Below are 19,057 nucleotides of genomic sequence, written 5' to 3'. Positions count from 1 at the left end.
ATTTAACGAAGACTAAATCTAAATTTCAAAATTTGATAAAGAAAAAATTCTTTCTTAAATTTTGAAATCAAATAAAAACAAAATTTTCATAGGATTTCGAAAATTAGATGTATAAGATAAAATGATTAAAGGTACAAGATGAACGGATAAGAAACATTCTCAATCTTTTCATTGTGTGTTCGAATTTCTATTGCATGTATATAGGTCTAACACCATAATAAAGGACGAGTTAATAATCACGAATTCAATATGATAGTTTTGTATAATACAATTATTGGTAAATTATCACTCTTTTTTGTTTGGAATGTAGTATTGGTCAATAATGTTAACTAATAAAATATATATATAAACTATGACATTTTTGTGTAGATATTTATTTTCTTAGCTATATATAAAGGATTGACACCAATCTTTATCCAAAACTTTAAGACAATGTGTTAATGGGTCTTTTATCTTTATATACTGTTTTACTTTCTCATTTCTATCCAATGTGAGACTTGGACTCACACTTGGATACCCAACATCTCCCCCTCAATGGTGAGTCCATTTCACATAGGTACACTCCCCCTTCAGCGGAAGCATTTCCAATTAACCACAACCACGAGTAGCCCTTTTCAACCACTGTATCTTAATGAAACTCGCTTACCTAAATATCCTTTGTCAGAAAAACTTTCGGTATAGGGATCATTATACTCGCCTATTATCTTATTCGGTGCATCCACTTTAGAGAAAAGTGGTGGCAGTAGTTAAAGCCTTTCTTCACCAATTAAATAACTAATGTAGAAAATTATTTTCGATACTGATTAATGCAATAATCAATAAATAATATGTCATTTTTTTAATAACCTCTGTGTTATGTATACATCTCACTCGGTAAATCAGAAAACCAACAAAGAATACTTATTCCAAATAAAAGTTAAGTTCATCACCCATCACAAAGATTTTATTAAAAAATAAAAAATAAATAAAAATATAGAAAACCATACTAAATTCATAATAAAATTACATCTCACACACACAAAAAAGAAACCTATTATTAGAGCTGTCAAAACGGGTAACCCGGCCCGACCCGACCCACCACGGGTTGACCACTTAGTGAGTCAACCCAACCCGGCTCATTTATTAGCGAGCCAAAAAAATTTGAACCCGACCCGACCCACCACGGGTTGGTGGGTTAAACGGGTTGGCTCATTGGCTCACTTAATTAACTTTTTTTTTCACTTTCTTCTTCTCAGATTCTTATAACATGTTACTTTGATCGATCAAATTGAAACAGTAATAATTGAATCAATTGATATAAAAGAAAATGAAACAAAAAAAATATATTGTTATATATATTCTAAGCTATCAAGCGTAAAATTTTGCCAATTTAATTTAGTGAGACATACAAAAAACTACATATAGACGTTAACAAAAATATATAGCACAAGATAAATTGTCATGCTTGTAGATAGGTCTAAAAACAAGATAAAACAAATGATATATTCCCGAATTATCTAATCTATAATATTATCCATCTATTAAATTGGAGTCCTGAATGGATAAATCCACAGTATTATGTTCTCTTGAAACATCTTCTTCTTTATCTGCATCTATAATATTATCCAATCTATAATCTTAAGGTTTTATTTGCGAAGGGGAACTTTTGGAAAGACAGGAACGCGAAATGCTCTATTACTGAGTAAATGTTGTGCATTTTGAATAATTAATTTAATTAATTTGATTTCAATAAAAAAATAAGATTTAAATAATTAATTTAATTTAATTAAAAAAATAGGTGGGTTGGTGAGCCAACCCGACCCACCACGGGTTCAACCCGTGTGAGCCGGGTTCTTAGTGAGCCGGGTCAAAATTGGCTCGCATAAAAAATTTTGCATTTTTTTCCAACCCAACCCGGCTCAAACCCGTGGTGAGTCGGGTTGGCTCACGAGTTTCAACCCATTTTGACGGCACTACCTATTATAAAAAAACTCATAATTTCTTTCACAAAAGTCATTTTACTCTTTGAACTATACGAAAAAGACAAATTCCTAATTATATTAAAAAAATCATTAATTAATCATCTCACAATAAAAAATAATTTTTTTTGTTTTAGATTATTTAATATTAACTTATTTTTAACCAAGAATACTTATTCAATCATACCTTTCTTTATGTAATTGAATAATTAATGCATAAATGTACAACTGTATGCTAAACTAATGTAGAGTTGCAAAGTATCTAAATTCATTCTAAAGAAATATAAATTTGACCAACAAATAAAACTGAAGTAAACTACCCTAACACCCAATAATTTTCTCTCTTCTGAAAATTATCTCGGCTGAATCTTTCAATAGCGTCTTCTGATAGTAGTTCTTCAGTCTTAAATAACTGCAGAAGGTAAGAATTTAACATTACCACAATAAATAATGAAAACTATAATTAATCTAAATTGTTAAAGAAAAACAAAACCTACATTACCGGTGTCCATGAATTCCTAATGTTTGCAGAGATTATGGCTGACATCCAGTAATAGTCACCTTTGTTTATTTCACTAAAATGAATATAAAATAAATAAAAAATCATTACATGACATGATTATTATTATTATTATGATTCAAGGAATGTAAATTATCAATATACATATTGGTAGGTAAAATATATTGGAATGAAATATGTTTCTTCTCCCACTAAAATGTTATAAATTTGTTTTTAATATCTCTTCAATTTTGTGTCCAGATTTAATATCTGCATATAGTATATCTTTTAATGAATGCACTTTTAATGCAAAGAAACATCTTTTTTTCTTCATTGCACCGTGAAAAAGAAAACTGAACTAAAAATTTTTAATGAATTATTTGGCCTATAGAGAATATGCAACTAACTTAAAATTCAAACCAAACAATAGATAATTCATAACAATGTAGGTGAATGTTAGACGTAAAACCACTTAAAAATAAGATTTATCATTAACCTTTATTCGGATGTGTAATTATCACCATCACTGCTTCCTCTATCAGTTGATTCCATGACGGAATCCCCCTCAACCTAAAACCAAATTAAAAGAATAATTAATACAAGTATCCTTTCAACATATTTTCAAAATGGGTTAAATGTGATTTTTGAACATTTTGCATTATTGGAATTAGCTTGCCCTTTTTATTTTGCTCCAGTTAGTTCAAGTACTTTCAATATCAATTTGAAGCAGTGTTTCATATACAGGGAATGGGAAAAGTATGGAGCAAAAATATCAAACACGAACAATATTAATGCAACCATAGGGAAATCATAAAAATTACAGTATAGCAGGATGATGCATAGCTACATTTGGAAATATGTTGCAGAGGGTGTGAATGTACGTTTAAAAAATGAAAATTGATATTGTAATATGTTTTTGGTTTCTCAGATGTATCCTTTTTTCACGACAAACTTGTTTTAAGCATAAATATGTTTTAAGCATAAAATACAGCATGATTGCAATATGGACAGACCTATAAGTGTGACAGTAAGCTTATAAACATACAAGAATTCAATTTTCCAAAATGAATTCCGCACCTGTTTGTGACACAAGTTCTTGATTGTAGTGTTGAGATCATCGTGGAAGGTTAAATCAAAATCTCCAATCGAACTTCCAACCCCAGAAAAAAATGGTGCATTTATGTCTCCTTGAGAGAAAGTCTTCATATTGGGGCATTTAGATAAAGTTACTTTTTTTAAACGTGAAAATTGCAACGTGGCTTTCCCTGAATAAAAGCTTCCAAGCAATGGTAAGGAATCCAGATTTAATGTTTTGAGCCATCCAAATATGATCTCATGAGAAGCATCTTCATTTTGATTTTTGACTATTTCTTTTATTGATCTACAATTTTGTATAGATAGGTTCACTAGTTGCACCAAGCTTTTGGCAACGGAAAATGTGAATAGATACTCCATCCTTTTACAGTCTGTCACATGCAACAATTTCATATTCATGAAAGATACTGCACCAGACACTAATTTTACTACTTGCGGACACTCAATAAGCTCTAATGATTCAAGTCTTTCAGAGTATGGTTTTACCCATGGGTGCTCCAACCCTATAGACTTCAACTCTTCAAGGTTATCTAGGGTTAAATGTTTCAATCTGGAAAGTATTTTATCATGAACTTTGAGCTTTTTGGAGGGAAATATCTCCGTCAGACCAAAGTAATCCGACAGTTTAAGATGTTCTAAACTGGGTACCTTGCGAAGGAAATCAAAAGGCAGAGTATCTTTCCTGTTGTCTTCATCCTCATCCTCTTGGCATAGCAGAAGAAGATTTAATTTGCGAAAGAGGTCTTGCGGCAAATTTGCATGGCTCAACAAGATAATGCTTTCCTCATTGAGGGTCAATTCCTTCAGTTTGGGAACAACCTAGCAAAGTCAAACAAATTCCAAAGAAAATGGTGGCAGTTAGAAGGAGGTGTTGATAAGAAGAGGAAATGAAAAAAGTTGGGATTCAAAAGGGATAAAGCTGTCACCTTTTCAATCAAGAAAAGAGGCTGTTGAAGACGGCTAATTGTAACTGTAGAACTAACTTGAATTTCTATAACTGATTCTTTCTGACTATCATGAAATTCCGAACTGAATAACTTTAACTTAGGACAATAGGAAACGTCTAAGGTTTCTAACAAGGGGCATACCAGATGGTGTTTTCCAGGATAAAAGCAACTAAGTCGTGGCAGCCTAAAAAGAGTTAAAAGCAACAAACAAGGGAATTTGAACATTTTAGTTGTTTCAAGCTCTATTTCATCATCCTTTCCAACAATATCTACCAACTTCTCACAATTCTGTATATCAAGTTCGTCAAGCTTTACAAGATTTCTGGCAAGGGATGAAGGGAACAGTGCTTCCAACTCCCCACAATCAGAGACAAACACTTCTTCCAAATTGGGAAAGCTGACAATTCCTAGAGGATTTTTGTTCCATACACACTTCAAATTTGGCAGGGTATCTAAAGTAAGCTTTTTCAATCGAGACACTATTCCCTTTTTCTCCGTGTCAAGATCATTTACATCAAATATTTTCCCCATTTCCTTGCAGCTTTTTACCTCCAATTCTTCCAAGCTCTTTAAGCAAAGAAGTACTTGAGATGGAATCAGATGATCCTTTGTCACGTTGTTCACCACCAATGATTTTAAACTGCTAAAATTATTATCATGAAACGCAGCTTTGCTGTGCAAAATTTTCTCCAGCTTAGAATCATCCGCAAGAGTTAAATGCTTTGAATGTTCATCCGAAACCTGTGAAAATGAAGAAGTGTGAAAAGTAGATTTTGGCAAGACAAATATAAAATCTTGAAAAAGATAACAGCAAGTCAATTATATCATTTGTTATGTGTGTGTAACATATATACATGTGTGTGTATATAATTAAAATATACATACATTTTTAATATCAAGACATGATATCCACGTTTTTTGTGATTTTTGCAAAACTATTAGATTAGAACATTAAATTTAAGAACGATTATGTAAGAGGATTGTGTCTACAAGGTTGTTTAGTTATGACTTCTTTTTAATCACTCAAGGTTATATCTAATTCATTTTAATGTTTTATTTGGATTCTCTTGATGATATGCTTAGATGATTTAAGAGTGAAATTTCTATTTTTATAAAGATCAAATAGAAGATGTGGTGAATTACGGACAATGAAACTAATAGTACATAAATTAGCATTTTCTAAGTGATATAATAATAATCAAACGAACACATGTAAAAATCGTACCCAAATAGAAACATAAAACCTTGTTTGTAGTCAAACAAATGTGCTTTACATTGCTAAAACATAAAATTAAGCATATTAAAAATAATATAAATACACTTTGGCATGCATCTTCCATTGAGGATTTTGGACAAATCATTAGTTTATATCTATTAACAATTACCCTTCTATGTTACCAATATTACCTCACAACATAAAAAAAATCAACTAGATTCTGCTTCGTACTCAATCATGTAACTTTTTAATCTATACTATTTTAGATTTTAGATTTATAGACTTTATACATAAGTGAAAGTAGAAGATGATGGATATATGAGTATCCAATAGGCATGAGGATAGGATTAAAGCTGATACCCACACAAAAATGGAAGCAAATTCTAGTTTTTTTTAAAAAATAAAAACGGGTGGTACCCGATCCAAACTCAACCTCTTATCATCCCTATACTTATTAGGCCATTTAATGTGATAAATACATAAAGATTTTGGAAAATTTATCATATAAAAGTTGTGAAAACTTTCTAATCTGAAACTAAGTATTCCCAAAAATACTCATGTCTATTCAAACAAATTTTAATCATTCCTATAAATTATGAATCAATACATCACCAAGCACCTCCTTTGGTGTAGGGAATTTTTCAGAGGGAAACGAAGTTTTTCCAAAAGTTTCTTTCAAACATGGTAATAAAATCCTTCTTGTATAAATTAAAAATTAATTTTTGCTCAAAAAATATAATGGGGGAATCAAGGAGACCCATTTGAATTAATTAAATTCACTGAGAATATTGATCTAATTTGGGTAATGAATTACTCACGTGTTGGTGAAGCCACCGGACTGTCGAGTTGAGATCATTGTGGAAGTGGAAATCAGAATCCTTCAAAGAAGTTTTAATCCCCGAAAACATTGGGGCATTTAAACCTCCTTTAGAGAATGTATTCATTTTGGGACATTTAACTATCGTCACTGTAATCAAACATGCCAATTGCAACATGGCATTCCCTGAATAAAAGCTTACTAGCTTTGATAAGAAATTCAACTTTAACTTTTTGAGCCGTCCAAGTATGATCTCCTCATAGGCATCTTCATCTTCATTTTTTACTATTTCTTTCATTGATTCACAATTTAGTACTGTTAGGATCTCAAGTTGCACCAAACTTTTGGCAGTTGAAAAAGTGAATAAATTCTTCATCTCTTCACACGACTCAACAGCCAACTGTTTCAGATTGCTGAAAGATACCACATCGGACACTAATTTTTCTAACCGGGGGCACTCCTCTAGCTTTAAAAAATCAAGCTTTTTAGTGTATGGCTTTATCCATGAGTGCTCTAACCCTATTGTGTCCAGCTCTGGAAGGTTATTTAGGGTTAATTTTCTCAATCTGACAAGTATTCTTTCATGATATTGGAGTGTTTGAGATGGAAATATCTCCATTAGACCAAAGCACTCATACACTTGAAGATGTTCTAAACTGGGCACCTTGTGAAGGAAATGAAAAGGAAAAGTATATTTCTTATTGTTCTCATCCTCAAAGCACAGCTGAAGAAGATTTAATTTGCAAAGGAGGTCTTGTGGCAAATATGCATGGCTCAACAAGATAATGCTTTCCTCATTGACTGTCAATTCTTTCAGTTTGGGAACAACCTAGCAAGCCAAACAAATTCCAAAGAAAATGTGACAGTTAGAAGCTAAGAGAAAAATAATGAAAAGGAAAAAAGAAAAAAGATTGAAATTCAAATGCTTTGTCACCTCTTCAACCGAAAACAGAGGTTGCTGACTCCAGGTAGTTGTAATTGGAACACTAACTTGACTCTCTGTAACTGCTTCTTTGTAACTATCATGAAATTTTGATGTGAATAGCTTCAACATAGGACAACAAGACACGTCTAAGACATCTAACATGTGGCACTCCAACCGGTGTTTTCCAGGATAAAAGCAAGTAAGCAGTGGTAGATTATAAAGAAGCAACGAAAACAAACAAGGGAACTTAAACATTTCAGCTGTTCCAAGTTCCAGTGCATCTTCTTTTTCAACAATTTCTACAAGATTATCACACCACTGTATTTCAAGTGTCTGAAGCTTAAGGAGATTTATGGCAAGGGATGAAGGAAACAGTGATGCCAACTGTCCACAATCAAAAACAGACACTTCTTGCAAATTGGGAAAGCTAACAATTCCTTGAGGATTTTTTTTCCATACACGGCTCAAATTTGGCAATGTAGTTAAAGTGAGCTTTTTCAGTCGAGCCACTGTTCCTTTTCTCTTCGTGTCAATGTCATTTACATCAAATATTACCTCCACTGCCCCGCAGTTTCCTACCTCCAATTCTTCTAAGTTCTTTAAGCAAGGAAGTAGATGAGATGGAATCACATGATCTTTTGTAATGTCCATCACCAACAATGTTTTTAAACTGTGAAAGTAGTTATCTTGAAAAGCAGCCTTGCTGCGCCAAATTTCCTCCAAATCAGAATCCTCTGTAATTGTTAAATGCTTTGAATGTTTGAAAGAAACCTACAAAAATGAATAAATATATATTACCTTAACCACCTCCGACTTTGAACTTCCAGTATAAAAGAGTAATGACATTTTCAGATCCCTCAATTTTTTAGGCTATCTCTACACCTCCTCAAGGAAGATAATGAAACCTTTCCTTCCTTCTTTTTTACCATAAATAGGAGGAAAAACTGTAGTGTATAAAATAAGAATTTGAAGGAAACTTTTTCTTTTTTTAATTTTAAACTTTTCTAAATTAATCCATAAAATATAACTATTATTTCAATAAAACCTTCTGTCAAAGGTTTAATTATTGATTAACAGAAGACGTCACATGATAATATTTATCTTCAACAAATCTAGATCATCAAATAAATTATTTAAAATATAAATTTCTGACATTTTTAATTAAAACACTCTGAATAAAAAAATACCAACAACACCACCAGCCACCGTACCACCTAGAAAGTTTCAAAACAAAACATCATTTGTGCCTAACCAGCTTATTTCCAGAGGTAATACTATGAATGGAACCAGAGCTTCTTCTTCCTTGGATCTCACAAAAACCCTCCTGAAACTATAAACCTCTATGTTGCCTCAACATTTAACATGGCACAACCAGGACCAAACAAATGAACTAACACAAATCTTACAAATACACACTGTCTTGTATTGTTGGAGACATGACTGCATGTATTTGATTTAACTTATTTCTAAAAGATAATTATTTTCTTATATGACATAATTATCCAGTAGCAGAACATCAACTGAAAATTTACATTCGAAAGAAAAATGTGTGATAATGATAATGATTTCTAATATATGCATACCTTATCAGTGGAAAGTTTTTGAAGAGTACTATTTAAATCACCTTCCCAATACCATCTGTCTTTTTCACCCACTAGAACATGTATTTTTCTTAGATTAGGTGCACTTTGGACTTCAGAGAATGTTTCCATTAGAAGACAATCACTTACTACTAAATTTTCAAGCGAGGGGAACTTTAAGTCACACTTCTCAGAACTGCAGAAACAGGTGAGGCTTGGTAGAGACACCAATTCTATAGCTTTCAGATGTCTAAACTCAATCACTTGTGTTTTTTCCTCTTCCGCAACAATTTTCTCAATCCCTTGACAGAGGCTTACCTTCATGATTGTTAGTTGAACCAAGGTCATGGCAGTTGAGGATGTTATTAAATTCCTCAGTCCTGAACAATTAGTTACTTCCAAGTATGTCAAGTAACTGAAAGACACCGAGGAAGGCAATAAACTTTTCAAATTTAGGCATTCAGAAATGACTAAGCGCTCTATCCTTTGAAGAAGCAGGTCATGTTCAAAGCCTATATTCTGTAAATACCTCAAATTGTCAATTATCAACTCCTTAAGTTGTACCACAACCCCAACTTTTTCATGTACAACAAGGCTTGTAGAAGCCCAAACCCCTTCGAAGAGACAATTTTTCAATGTAATGCTTTCCAAATTTGGAAGTCTGTGAAGCAACCAAAAGAGAATCTCAGTATTCTCCAATCCAGACAAAACAAGTGATTGTAGTTTGTGCATTCTATGAACACTAAAAACATAGTCTCGTAACCACTGTGCTTCCTTCAAGCTAATAGACATATATTCCAAGTTGTGTATGACCTAAAAATAGTAGTTATCAAAGCAAATTTAGAGCCAAAATCATGCATGCTAAAATATATATATATATATATATATATAATATAAGATGACTAAATATTTTGTTAAGAAATAAAAATATAACTTCCAACCTCCTTCAACAAGAGTTTCATAAGTTTCATGGCTTTCTTTAAATCATGTTTTTTTTAACTTATACCTTTTCTGTAGCTAAAAAGATCGACTTCACTTGCAAATTTGTGGTTTCCTCCAACTTGCTACAAAAGAGTATAAATAATTTTTTCAAAAATGGCCATTCTACATCATGTGGTCCTTGATAGAAACTCCTGAGTTCAAATAAATGTTGTAATGATAGAGTGTTTAGTTGAGGGAACCTAAAGGTGATACGGTTTACATTTGATTGATAGTTACAAGCAACAACTTCCTCCATTTCCCAGCAATTACATACATCAAGTGTTTCCAGTTTTTCTAGGCCTTTGGCAACTGAGAGAGGAAAGAGATATTTTAACATTTTACTCTCATAAACAACAATGCTTTGGAGATTACTAAAATTAAGAATTTCATCAGTGTCCACCTTCCATATATGCACCAACTTTGGCAGCTCTTTTAAAAAGACACTATGCAAGTTTGTCCCATTTGTACCATAAGTTTGTGAAATATTTCCAAAATCAAATATGGTTTCCACTGACATACAATTAGTAATCACCACACTTTGAAGGCTCTGAAATCCTTCCCCCGTGTGACTAGGAAATATTGTCTCAAGTTTGTTGCATTCTCTTATTATCAAAGAATCCAAACTGTGGAAGGAATGAAAACCAATATAGGGCTGCCATAGGGTACTTAATTTTTCCATGCAGTTAACCTCCATTTTCTTCAACTTAGGAAAAAACGTCAATATTCTGCTGCAAGAGGAAGTAGATTGAGTGATCAAATAAAAGACCTTAGCAATTACGGACACTGCCGTTAAGCAACAAATTAACCATAATTTAATTAAATTGAATGAATATACCTACCATTGCATCTTCTGCACAAAATATGTCCTCCATCAATTCACATCCACTTACAAAAAGACTCTGCAGATTCACTAAACTTTCAGACATGGAAAGTGACAATAAACATTTTAAATTGCCACAATCTGATACATTCAGTGTAATCAAACTTTGAAAGCAATGCAAAGATTTCTCATTCCATATCTGCGGGATGTTGATTGAAGACAACTCCAAGAACTCTAATTTGGGCATTGCAACCTATAAGAGCACATAATATTATTGTCTTAAGGATAAGTAACTTTGATGTACAAAAGTTGACTGACCCAATCGAAAGAGAAAGTGATCAAAACCATGAATTCTTACATCTTTTAGAGAAATAACATATCAAATTAAACATGAAAGTTTGCAAATGTGAAGTAAAGGATAAAAATCTATCATAATATTTATTTTAAATACCTTTCCATTGAAGAGTGAAAAGCAAGCATTTGTATCTTGACCAGCTACTGCGGTAATTTCTTTGAGCTCCCTGTTTTTCACTTGGTCTTCTGATGATTCAGAGATGGAAGGCATTTTATCATTGGTATACAAACAAAAAAATGCTGGTAAAGATTGCAATGTTAAAAATCGTAATTGAGGAAACTCAATCTTGTCAGTTTGCACATCACTAACAATATCAGATTCTCTTTCAACATAAACAATCTCCTTTAATGAATCACAATCACACACTTCAATTGTTTCAAGCATGGTGAGACGACTGAGCATGAAAAATGAGAATATACTTTCCAATTGACCACATGTTTTAATCTTGATGATCTTTAATCTGCAGAAGGAGGCCTCTGTGAGTTGATTGTCACATATTTTCTCCAAATTCTCCAATTTGTAAAGACACATGGACTCCAATTTGGGGAAAGCAAGTAAAGGGTGAAATCGCTTCACGGAGTTGATAATGTACAAAAGGCCAACATTGTTTACGATAAACAAATGTTTCAAATTTGGAAACCCTTCAACATTTAATTCATAGAAAACATCATGAACATCATTGAGTTCTCCTAGAAGCAAATATTCAACTCTTTTGAACAACATTTTAATCCATTTTTCAGAATGAATGTTAATACCATCTTTTAGGTTCAATGCCAAAAATTTCACTACTTCATACTTGTCAGGGATTTTGAATTCTCCCACTGAAAGCATGTTAATTTCTCCAATGATAATCTTGTAGCTATCCAACTTGTCAAAGAATAAGTTTTGTGGAAAATGGGCAACACTTGGAATGTGTATGTCTAAACTTCTTAATTGCTTCAAGTGCCTCAATTCAGAAAGACTAGAATTCTTACTTTGAATTTCCTCATTAGTTTCCCTCAAAATCAAGTCATCTCTCATATAAAACTCTTCCAAACTGTTCATCCCTAATATCATATTGGAAGGTATTGCTCTTAATTGCGAGCAATTGCTTAAGTCCAAAAGTTGCAACTTATCCAATTGCCTCAATTCAACAGGCAAATTTTCAATATTAGATCCTGAAAGAGAAAGAATTCTTAATTTCTTTAACTCTCCCATGATTGATAAGTTATTTCTTAGAGTGCATCTCTCCAAACAAAGCATCTTTAGGTTTGTTAGGCATGTAATTGAAGAAGGTAACCATGACAAATTAACACCAGTCAATATCAGTACTTTGAGTTCAATCATATATTTAAAAAGGTCATCTGGTATTTTCAAAAGATCATCTTTACTGTCAATGTGGAAGACTTCAAGTCTAGAACAATATTTACTCTCAGGAAGCCCAACAATTTCACAATAATGTAAATCAATAGCTGTGTACCTTTCCAATTTATCTTTGTGAGGCCACTCATTTAGTTTGCCATTTTTCATGAAAAATACATTTTTCTCTTTAGATGAAATTGAAAGAGCAACGTCGCGCACAATGTCATGCATGTTGAAACAGTCATTAGAATAACTTTTCATCAGCAAACTTGACTCGGTTAGCTCTTCCATCAATACATTTACTCTATACTTCGTTTCTCTTATTGTGAAAACCCCTTGAAGCATATCCAAACCAATACAGAACTTGACTAGGTCCATAATCGAAAAATCACTTCCCATTCGAGCACATTGTAAGAAAATATGCTTAAGCTCCTCAGTTTTTAGATGATCATAACTTAACCTTGCAGAGAATTCAATAGGTTCCTGACCTCCAGTAAAATTTTGTCTTTCAATTTGTCGACAAACATCCTCCCACACATAATGGTTCTTATTCTTTAATGTTTTTCCAATGGAAATCAATGCTATGGGCAAGCCAGCGCACATTTTGGATATTTCAATAACTTTGTCATCAAATGCAGAATTGGTAACACTTATTTCAGCCATTTTCTTAAGTAAAGCCTCTCCCTCCTTTTGGTCAAGGACTCCTAATGGGAAAGTTGATCTTTCTTGGACATCCATTTGATTACATAATACTTCTTTATTTCTAGATGTTAAGAAAATTTTGAATCCTTTGTGATCAACAGATAACTTTTCTTTTTTAATCTTATTGTAGTCACTAGATAATTTTTCTTTCTTCATCTTATTGGAATCAGCAGGTAACTTTTCTGTCTCCACCTTTTTATAACCATAATCAGCAACATCCTTGGCAACCTTTTGGCTGACACCATCATCTTCATTACGTTGAATCCCCAGTCTGTTCAAGTCCAATCCATTCCAGAGATCATCTAGGATTATAAGGGTATTCTCCTTTTCTTTCTTTAATCTTTTTCGAATACGATCTGCTCTTACAATCTCACTTTCCTCTTCCAATCTCATTCCTAACATCTCAGCAATTTGTCCTTGAACTTTCTTTATGTCAGGATTTCTTGTTATATTTGCCATAACCACCTTATTGAACAATTTCCTTTCTTTAGCTTGCTTAGCAACTTCTTTGACTAAAGTGGTCTTTCCCACACCTCCAACACCGTAAACTCCAATCATACTAATTGTAGAGTCCTCAAGTGCTTGCATAATCATTCCCATAATTTTCTTTCTCGACGTGAAACTTTCATAACCAGTGTTTGACAAAGCAGCATCCATGGATGGGCCTATATGATACGAGACTTTATTAAACTTTTTATTCAAAAGTTCATCTGCTATGATTTCCTCTACAATCTTCGTAGCTTTTCTTCCTAGCCTATACCTCAACTGCAAGTTATTAGGAAAGAAACCAATGGAGCCCCTTGTCTTCTCATGGCGTTTATCGCACAGGAAATTTTCATATTCTTTGATCTTCTCATCCACATGTTTCAACCAATGTTTAACATCTTCTTCGATTTCTTCTGCATTCATTTCTGCAACCATAACATCATTTTGCACCCTCTTTCTAGTATCATCAAGCATCTCAATACGACGTTTCACCTCTTCAAATTTGCCATTGTAATTACAAAAGTAACCCAAATGACGGGTAACCAGATTTTCCCCAAATTTAAATACACTTTCAGTGGCTGTAGACACTATAATGCTTGGGTCCATGCTTCCTGGACACTTCCTGTTGACTTGTTTTCAACTGTGATTACAACTTCTTCCTGAATTTTACAAATATAAATTTAGACTAGAAATACAAAAATAAAATCACAAGACAAATGATCGAATGGTAAGGGATTCAACAAAACAACATATATTAAAGAATTGTGGAGTAGTCCCAGCTCAGTTTATATTTCGGGTCAACTATGCATGTAAAATATGCATATGTTAGAGTTTAATTCTGAGTTGAAGTTCATATTGCGTAAAAATAGACAAGTTGAATAACACACATATAGCCGAGAAAGACAAATTGTCTTCAGGTTTTTGGTTAATACTAGTCTAAAATTTCTAGTGTTATTATTGCAACCATTGATCCTCGTGATTAAGGTTATGTTGGGCAAAACTAATAGATAGATTTAAATTTAACTCTATATTTAATTAATAAAAACGCATTTTGTGGTATTTATAACTTTATTTTGTAATTAATTTTAAACTTTTATATTTGACATCAATTATTTTGGTTATATTACTTAGTTTCAATTATTATATTTTTTATATGGTATTATTCTATTATTAATTATTAATACTATACAATGTCTTAACATTTTTCTGATTATGTTTAAAATAAAATTGATATCATAAAGTACCATCATACTTTCATTGTGTTGATTTATGTATGTCTTCAATTACAATAAAACCTACCATATTTGAGAGAAAGTAAAATACTAAGTTAACAAGTATCATAAGACATGGAAAGGAATAAAAATAATAAGTTAGAATCTAGTGTCCTAAAAGACGCTACTTGAAAAGCTACTAAACAAATCCTGTTTATAAGCTCTTAAAGTTGTTTAGGCAGAAACAAACTGAATATAGTCTTGTAAACATATATCTAAGTGGGTAACAAAATGGGAGGGGGAATTACAAAATATTGGTAGGGTGGGTTTTCTTTACTGTTTTATGCATTTCTTATGTTGTCTTTATCGTAATATTAGATTTTATTCATTATCTTTTTGTTCTATTGTGATACCTAACATAACTTAGGTCATTGATGCTATAATTTAATAGAATGCCTACTTATAACTCACTAGGATAGGCTCTAACCATGGCTCTAATACCATGTTAGAAGGTGGGTTTAAGCCTAACTCAACCCCACAAAACCGGCTTGTAAGGTGAGGTTTGCACCTCACTTATATATTATAATTTAGCCTTATCTCTAGTCGATGTGGGACTTCCAACAGATATTAAGAATGTCTTCTTCCATAATGAGTTGCGCTTCCAATTTATTGTATGTTGACTCAACCACCTTGAATGTGAACTTTGATGTTCCATATATGGCTTGAAGCAGTCTCCATGTGCCTAGTGCGGTCATTTTAGCTTTGATACTAGTTCTTGTGAGGTTGATCACTTTGTTTCTCCCATTCACTCCCCATATAGTCTAGACATATATTGGGTGATCTATAACTCCGTCATCACTAGTAATGATTTTCAAAACATCCCTGGAGGACCTTTGTAATTAGTTTTAAATAAGACTTGAGTACACTAAAATATTTTTTGGACATTGAGTTGCTCAATCCACCTTTAGCATTGTCTTTTCCAAAATACTCCAGATATTCTTACTAAGACTGGTAGTTTTAGATTGTCATCCCAATTACACTCCTATACATAGTTGTCAAAACAGAACGGTCTTGGCCATACCCACTTAAAATTTAATCTTAAAAATATCAACTTAGTCTAGCCCAACATGGATTAATAGGTTAAACAAGCAAGTCCACCTAAAATTAAAACAATTATATTAAAATAAAAACACAAAAAATCACTTATTAGAACTTTTTTTTATATTTGGAGTTAGAAATCCCAAGTGGCCTAGAGATATGGTCAACTAAAAGTATATATATGGATACAAACCTCACCTTACAAGCCATTTTTTATAGATTTCATTTTCTTAAGATTTAGTAAATCATAATACATGAAAACTAAGACTCCATAACTAAGAATTAGAGATTTCACATCATATATAATGCTTATTGAACTAAGGAATTAAATATTCCACACCAACTTAATTTTCAATACTCCTCAACTTCAAGTTTTCCAAGTTTTAACATTATTTATGTCCATAACTCCAAGTTTTCACAAAATACACAATCAATTAAAGAATTAGTTTTAATTTAACATTATTTTTGTAATTATGCTGATCTTTTATCTTTTTTCTAAGTTAGTAGGTGACTCAACTCAACCCACCACAGACTCAACCTAGGTGGCTATAAGTGAAGCGAGCTGCTCCATGGATTTCGGCACATTTTGACAAATCTACTCCTATAGACCCCAACATTAATACCAAGTCAAGGGAAACCACTAGAAGACCTACGAAGATATCATTAGATTCAATCACTTCACCATCACCTGGTGACATATTGCTTTTGCAGTCAAAGTGGCACATTAATGTCCCTTGTGATAGCCATTCAGGCATTGTGAAGCAGATCCTTAGATATATCAAGAATGCACCAAGTTGCAACCTCCTATATGAAGACAATGCAATGCCAAGATTGTTTGCTACTTTGGTGTTGATAGAGTAGTATCACCATTAAATAAAACTAAATGCATAACATGGCAAGAGGTGCATGTGAAATTACATGGCTTAGGAACCTTCTCACGATTTGGATACATTTAAGACATCAAGCTTATTTGCAATATTCAAGTCATTCTTCACATTGGATCTAATTCAATCTTCTATAGGCAAACTAAATGCAACATTTGTGAAAGGAAAGGTACTCTATTTGTAAAAGGAAAGAAAGGTAGTCTTAAGAGAGACACCAATGACTTGGATGACAAATATCTTCATGAAATCACTAAAATGGTCTCGCATCAATTGTATTTTTAACAAGCTTGGTGTACATGACTAATATACTCCAATTATAGATAAGTGTTAATGATATGACCAATAAATAGAGATATTTGCATAGCTTTAATTTAGGAATTATATTTCATATTTATTTTCTTTCCCTTACTATTCTTCGTAAATAGATTATCAAAAGTACACCTAGGGATGACAAATTAACTTGTACCTATAAGTATTGTCCGAACTTGTCCCGATTTTGATTTGGAATACCCAGGTTGACTAGGCATGGCTCAACTTTTTAAAACGAGTACAAGATCAAGAATGAGTATCTACATATATATACCCCAACCTTATACCCATCTTGTCTTAAATTACTAAAACACTCTTTAGTTTATTTGGTACTCTGTTTTGAAAGTTATTCAATTATAATTTCTTCATTATTATTTAATATTAAATAAAGAAAAATGTATGTTAGTTTGGTATTGAATTCTTGGTAATATCATGTTTTCTTTGTTTAATATTTTTTTAAAAGATATTTAATAAATATATGGAGAGGTATGGATACGGGTATGGTATATTCAGTACCCGATGAAACTTAAACTTCATACCCATCAAATATCAAAGACGGGTAAGGATGAAGATGGATTTTTACTTTAGAAACAAGAACAAGTACAGTCAACTCTGCATTGTCATCATCCCTTTGTGAGGTCTTAGGACACACAATTCCTTAATTCTATGTACCAAATAACTCATTTACATATGAGAAGGGAAATAAATGACAATATTCATAAAATTATTGTCTTACCACTTTGCTATGCCTATGAGCTCCTTGCTAGAGGAGGAAAGGAAACAAAAATATTGTTTAAATGATATAAAATATAAATAATAAAAATGCTAACATATCCCAAAGCAACATACGTACTACAAGTAGATGATCTGTTATTGAGTTTTCACTTTAAATATGTCAAAGATAAAGAAATTTAATATTTCTAAACTTATATAACTTGTAATGTTAATCCCTCCTAATCAAAATATAATTGAAACAAATATATAATGCTGGAATGTAATGGAAAGCAGGTAAAAAGAATCTTATAGAAATAAAAAGAGTAAATTAAGAAACAACATAAGAGTGCAATTTTATGGAACAGCTTGTTTGTATTACATACCAATGGAGTTCTTCCTGTTTTGCTGCAGCTATTCAGTTTCACTTGAAAGAATTTGTTTTCCTCCTCCTGCTTTCGGAACAGCTATTCAGTTTCACTTTACTTTGGAATTTAGCAAGGTCGTATTGAACAAGGTTGTAGTAGGAGCTTTTTTTTTTATTTTTAATTTTTTTCAAGCAAATAACAAAAATACAAAGGATAAACAGTCCAAACTGGAACGTAATAAACATAAAAGATCAATATTTTTCCTTCTCTTTTGGCTTCAAACAATTTTGCAGAACACAATAAATTTAGAAAACACAAATGATAGAGAACAAACCAGAACAACAATAAACAGGAAAAAAAAGAAAAAAAACAGTTTAATTTTGGTTCTTGATTTTTTTTTTTAATTTGTTCAATCAAATAACAAATTTAAAACACTACAACATAAAATGCAGAAAATAACACTTTTTTCGTCTTTACACCAGATCTAGCCAAAAGACAAATTCAGAAAAACAAAGGTAAACAACAAAGTGGGAATTGAATTATTAAGAAAATGGCTGATGAATTTCTGAGGCAAAGGTTTGAATTCACTGAAAAGAGAATTTGCCTTTGTTTTCCTGAAAGGTTTCTTTGCGTCAACAAACAGTGATCTTAACCTACATATAGACTTTGCGAGAATTTTTATGATGAGGAAAATGAAGGGGAAATTCTTTGCCTTACCAGAGCGAGAATGAATGTTGAGAAAAGAAAAGGATTA

General features: G+C 32.3%; 1 protein-coding gene across 1 annotated transcript; it reads right to left on the bottom strand.

Annotated features, from left to right (window-relative positions):
• Positions 1-2,137: 2,137 nt before the first annotated feature.
• Positions 2,138-18,602, bottom strand: LOC148199075 (uncharacterized). The gene is given in 13 exon segments (XM_088114731.1): positions 2,138-2,370; positions 2,456-2,533; positions 2,954-3,027; positions 3,535-4,371; positions 4,479-5,240; positions 6,534-7,361; positions 7,467-8,228; positions 9,041-9,850; positions 10,044-10,730; positions 10,732-10,746; positions 10,858-11,091; positions 11,290-14,381; positions 18,322-18,602. Coding segments are annotated over 10 exon segments (8,046 nt in total). The 5' UTR covers positions 14,329-14,381; positions 18,322-18,602; the 3' UTR covers positions 2,138-2,370; positions 2,456-2,533; positions 2,954-2,955.
• Positions 18,603-19,057: the final 455 nt, after the last annotated feature.

This window comes from Vigna umbellata, chromosome 4 (assembly GCF_029865625.1).
Source record: "Vigna umbellata cultivar VRB3 chromosome 4, Vumbellata_1.0, whole genome shotgun sequence".
Lineage (NCBI taxonomy): Eukaryota > Viridiplantae > Streptophyta > Magnoliopsida > Fabales > Fabaceae > Vigna > Vigna umbellata.
Note: the sequence above shows the minus strand (reverse complement) of the source record. Positions and strands in the feature narration are given on the sequence as shown.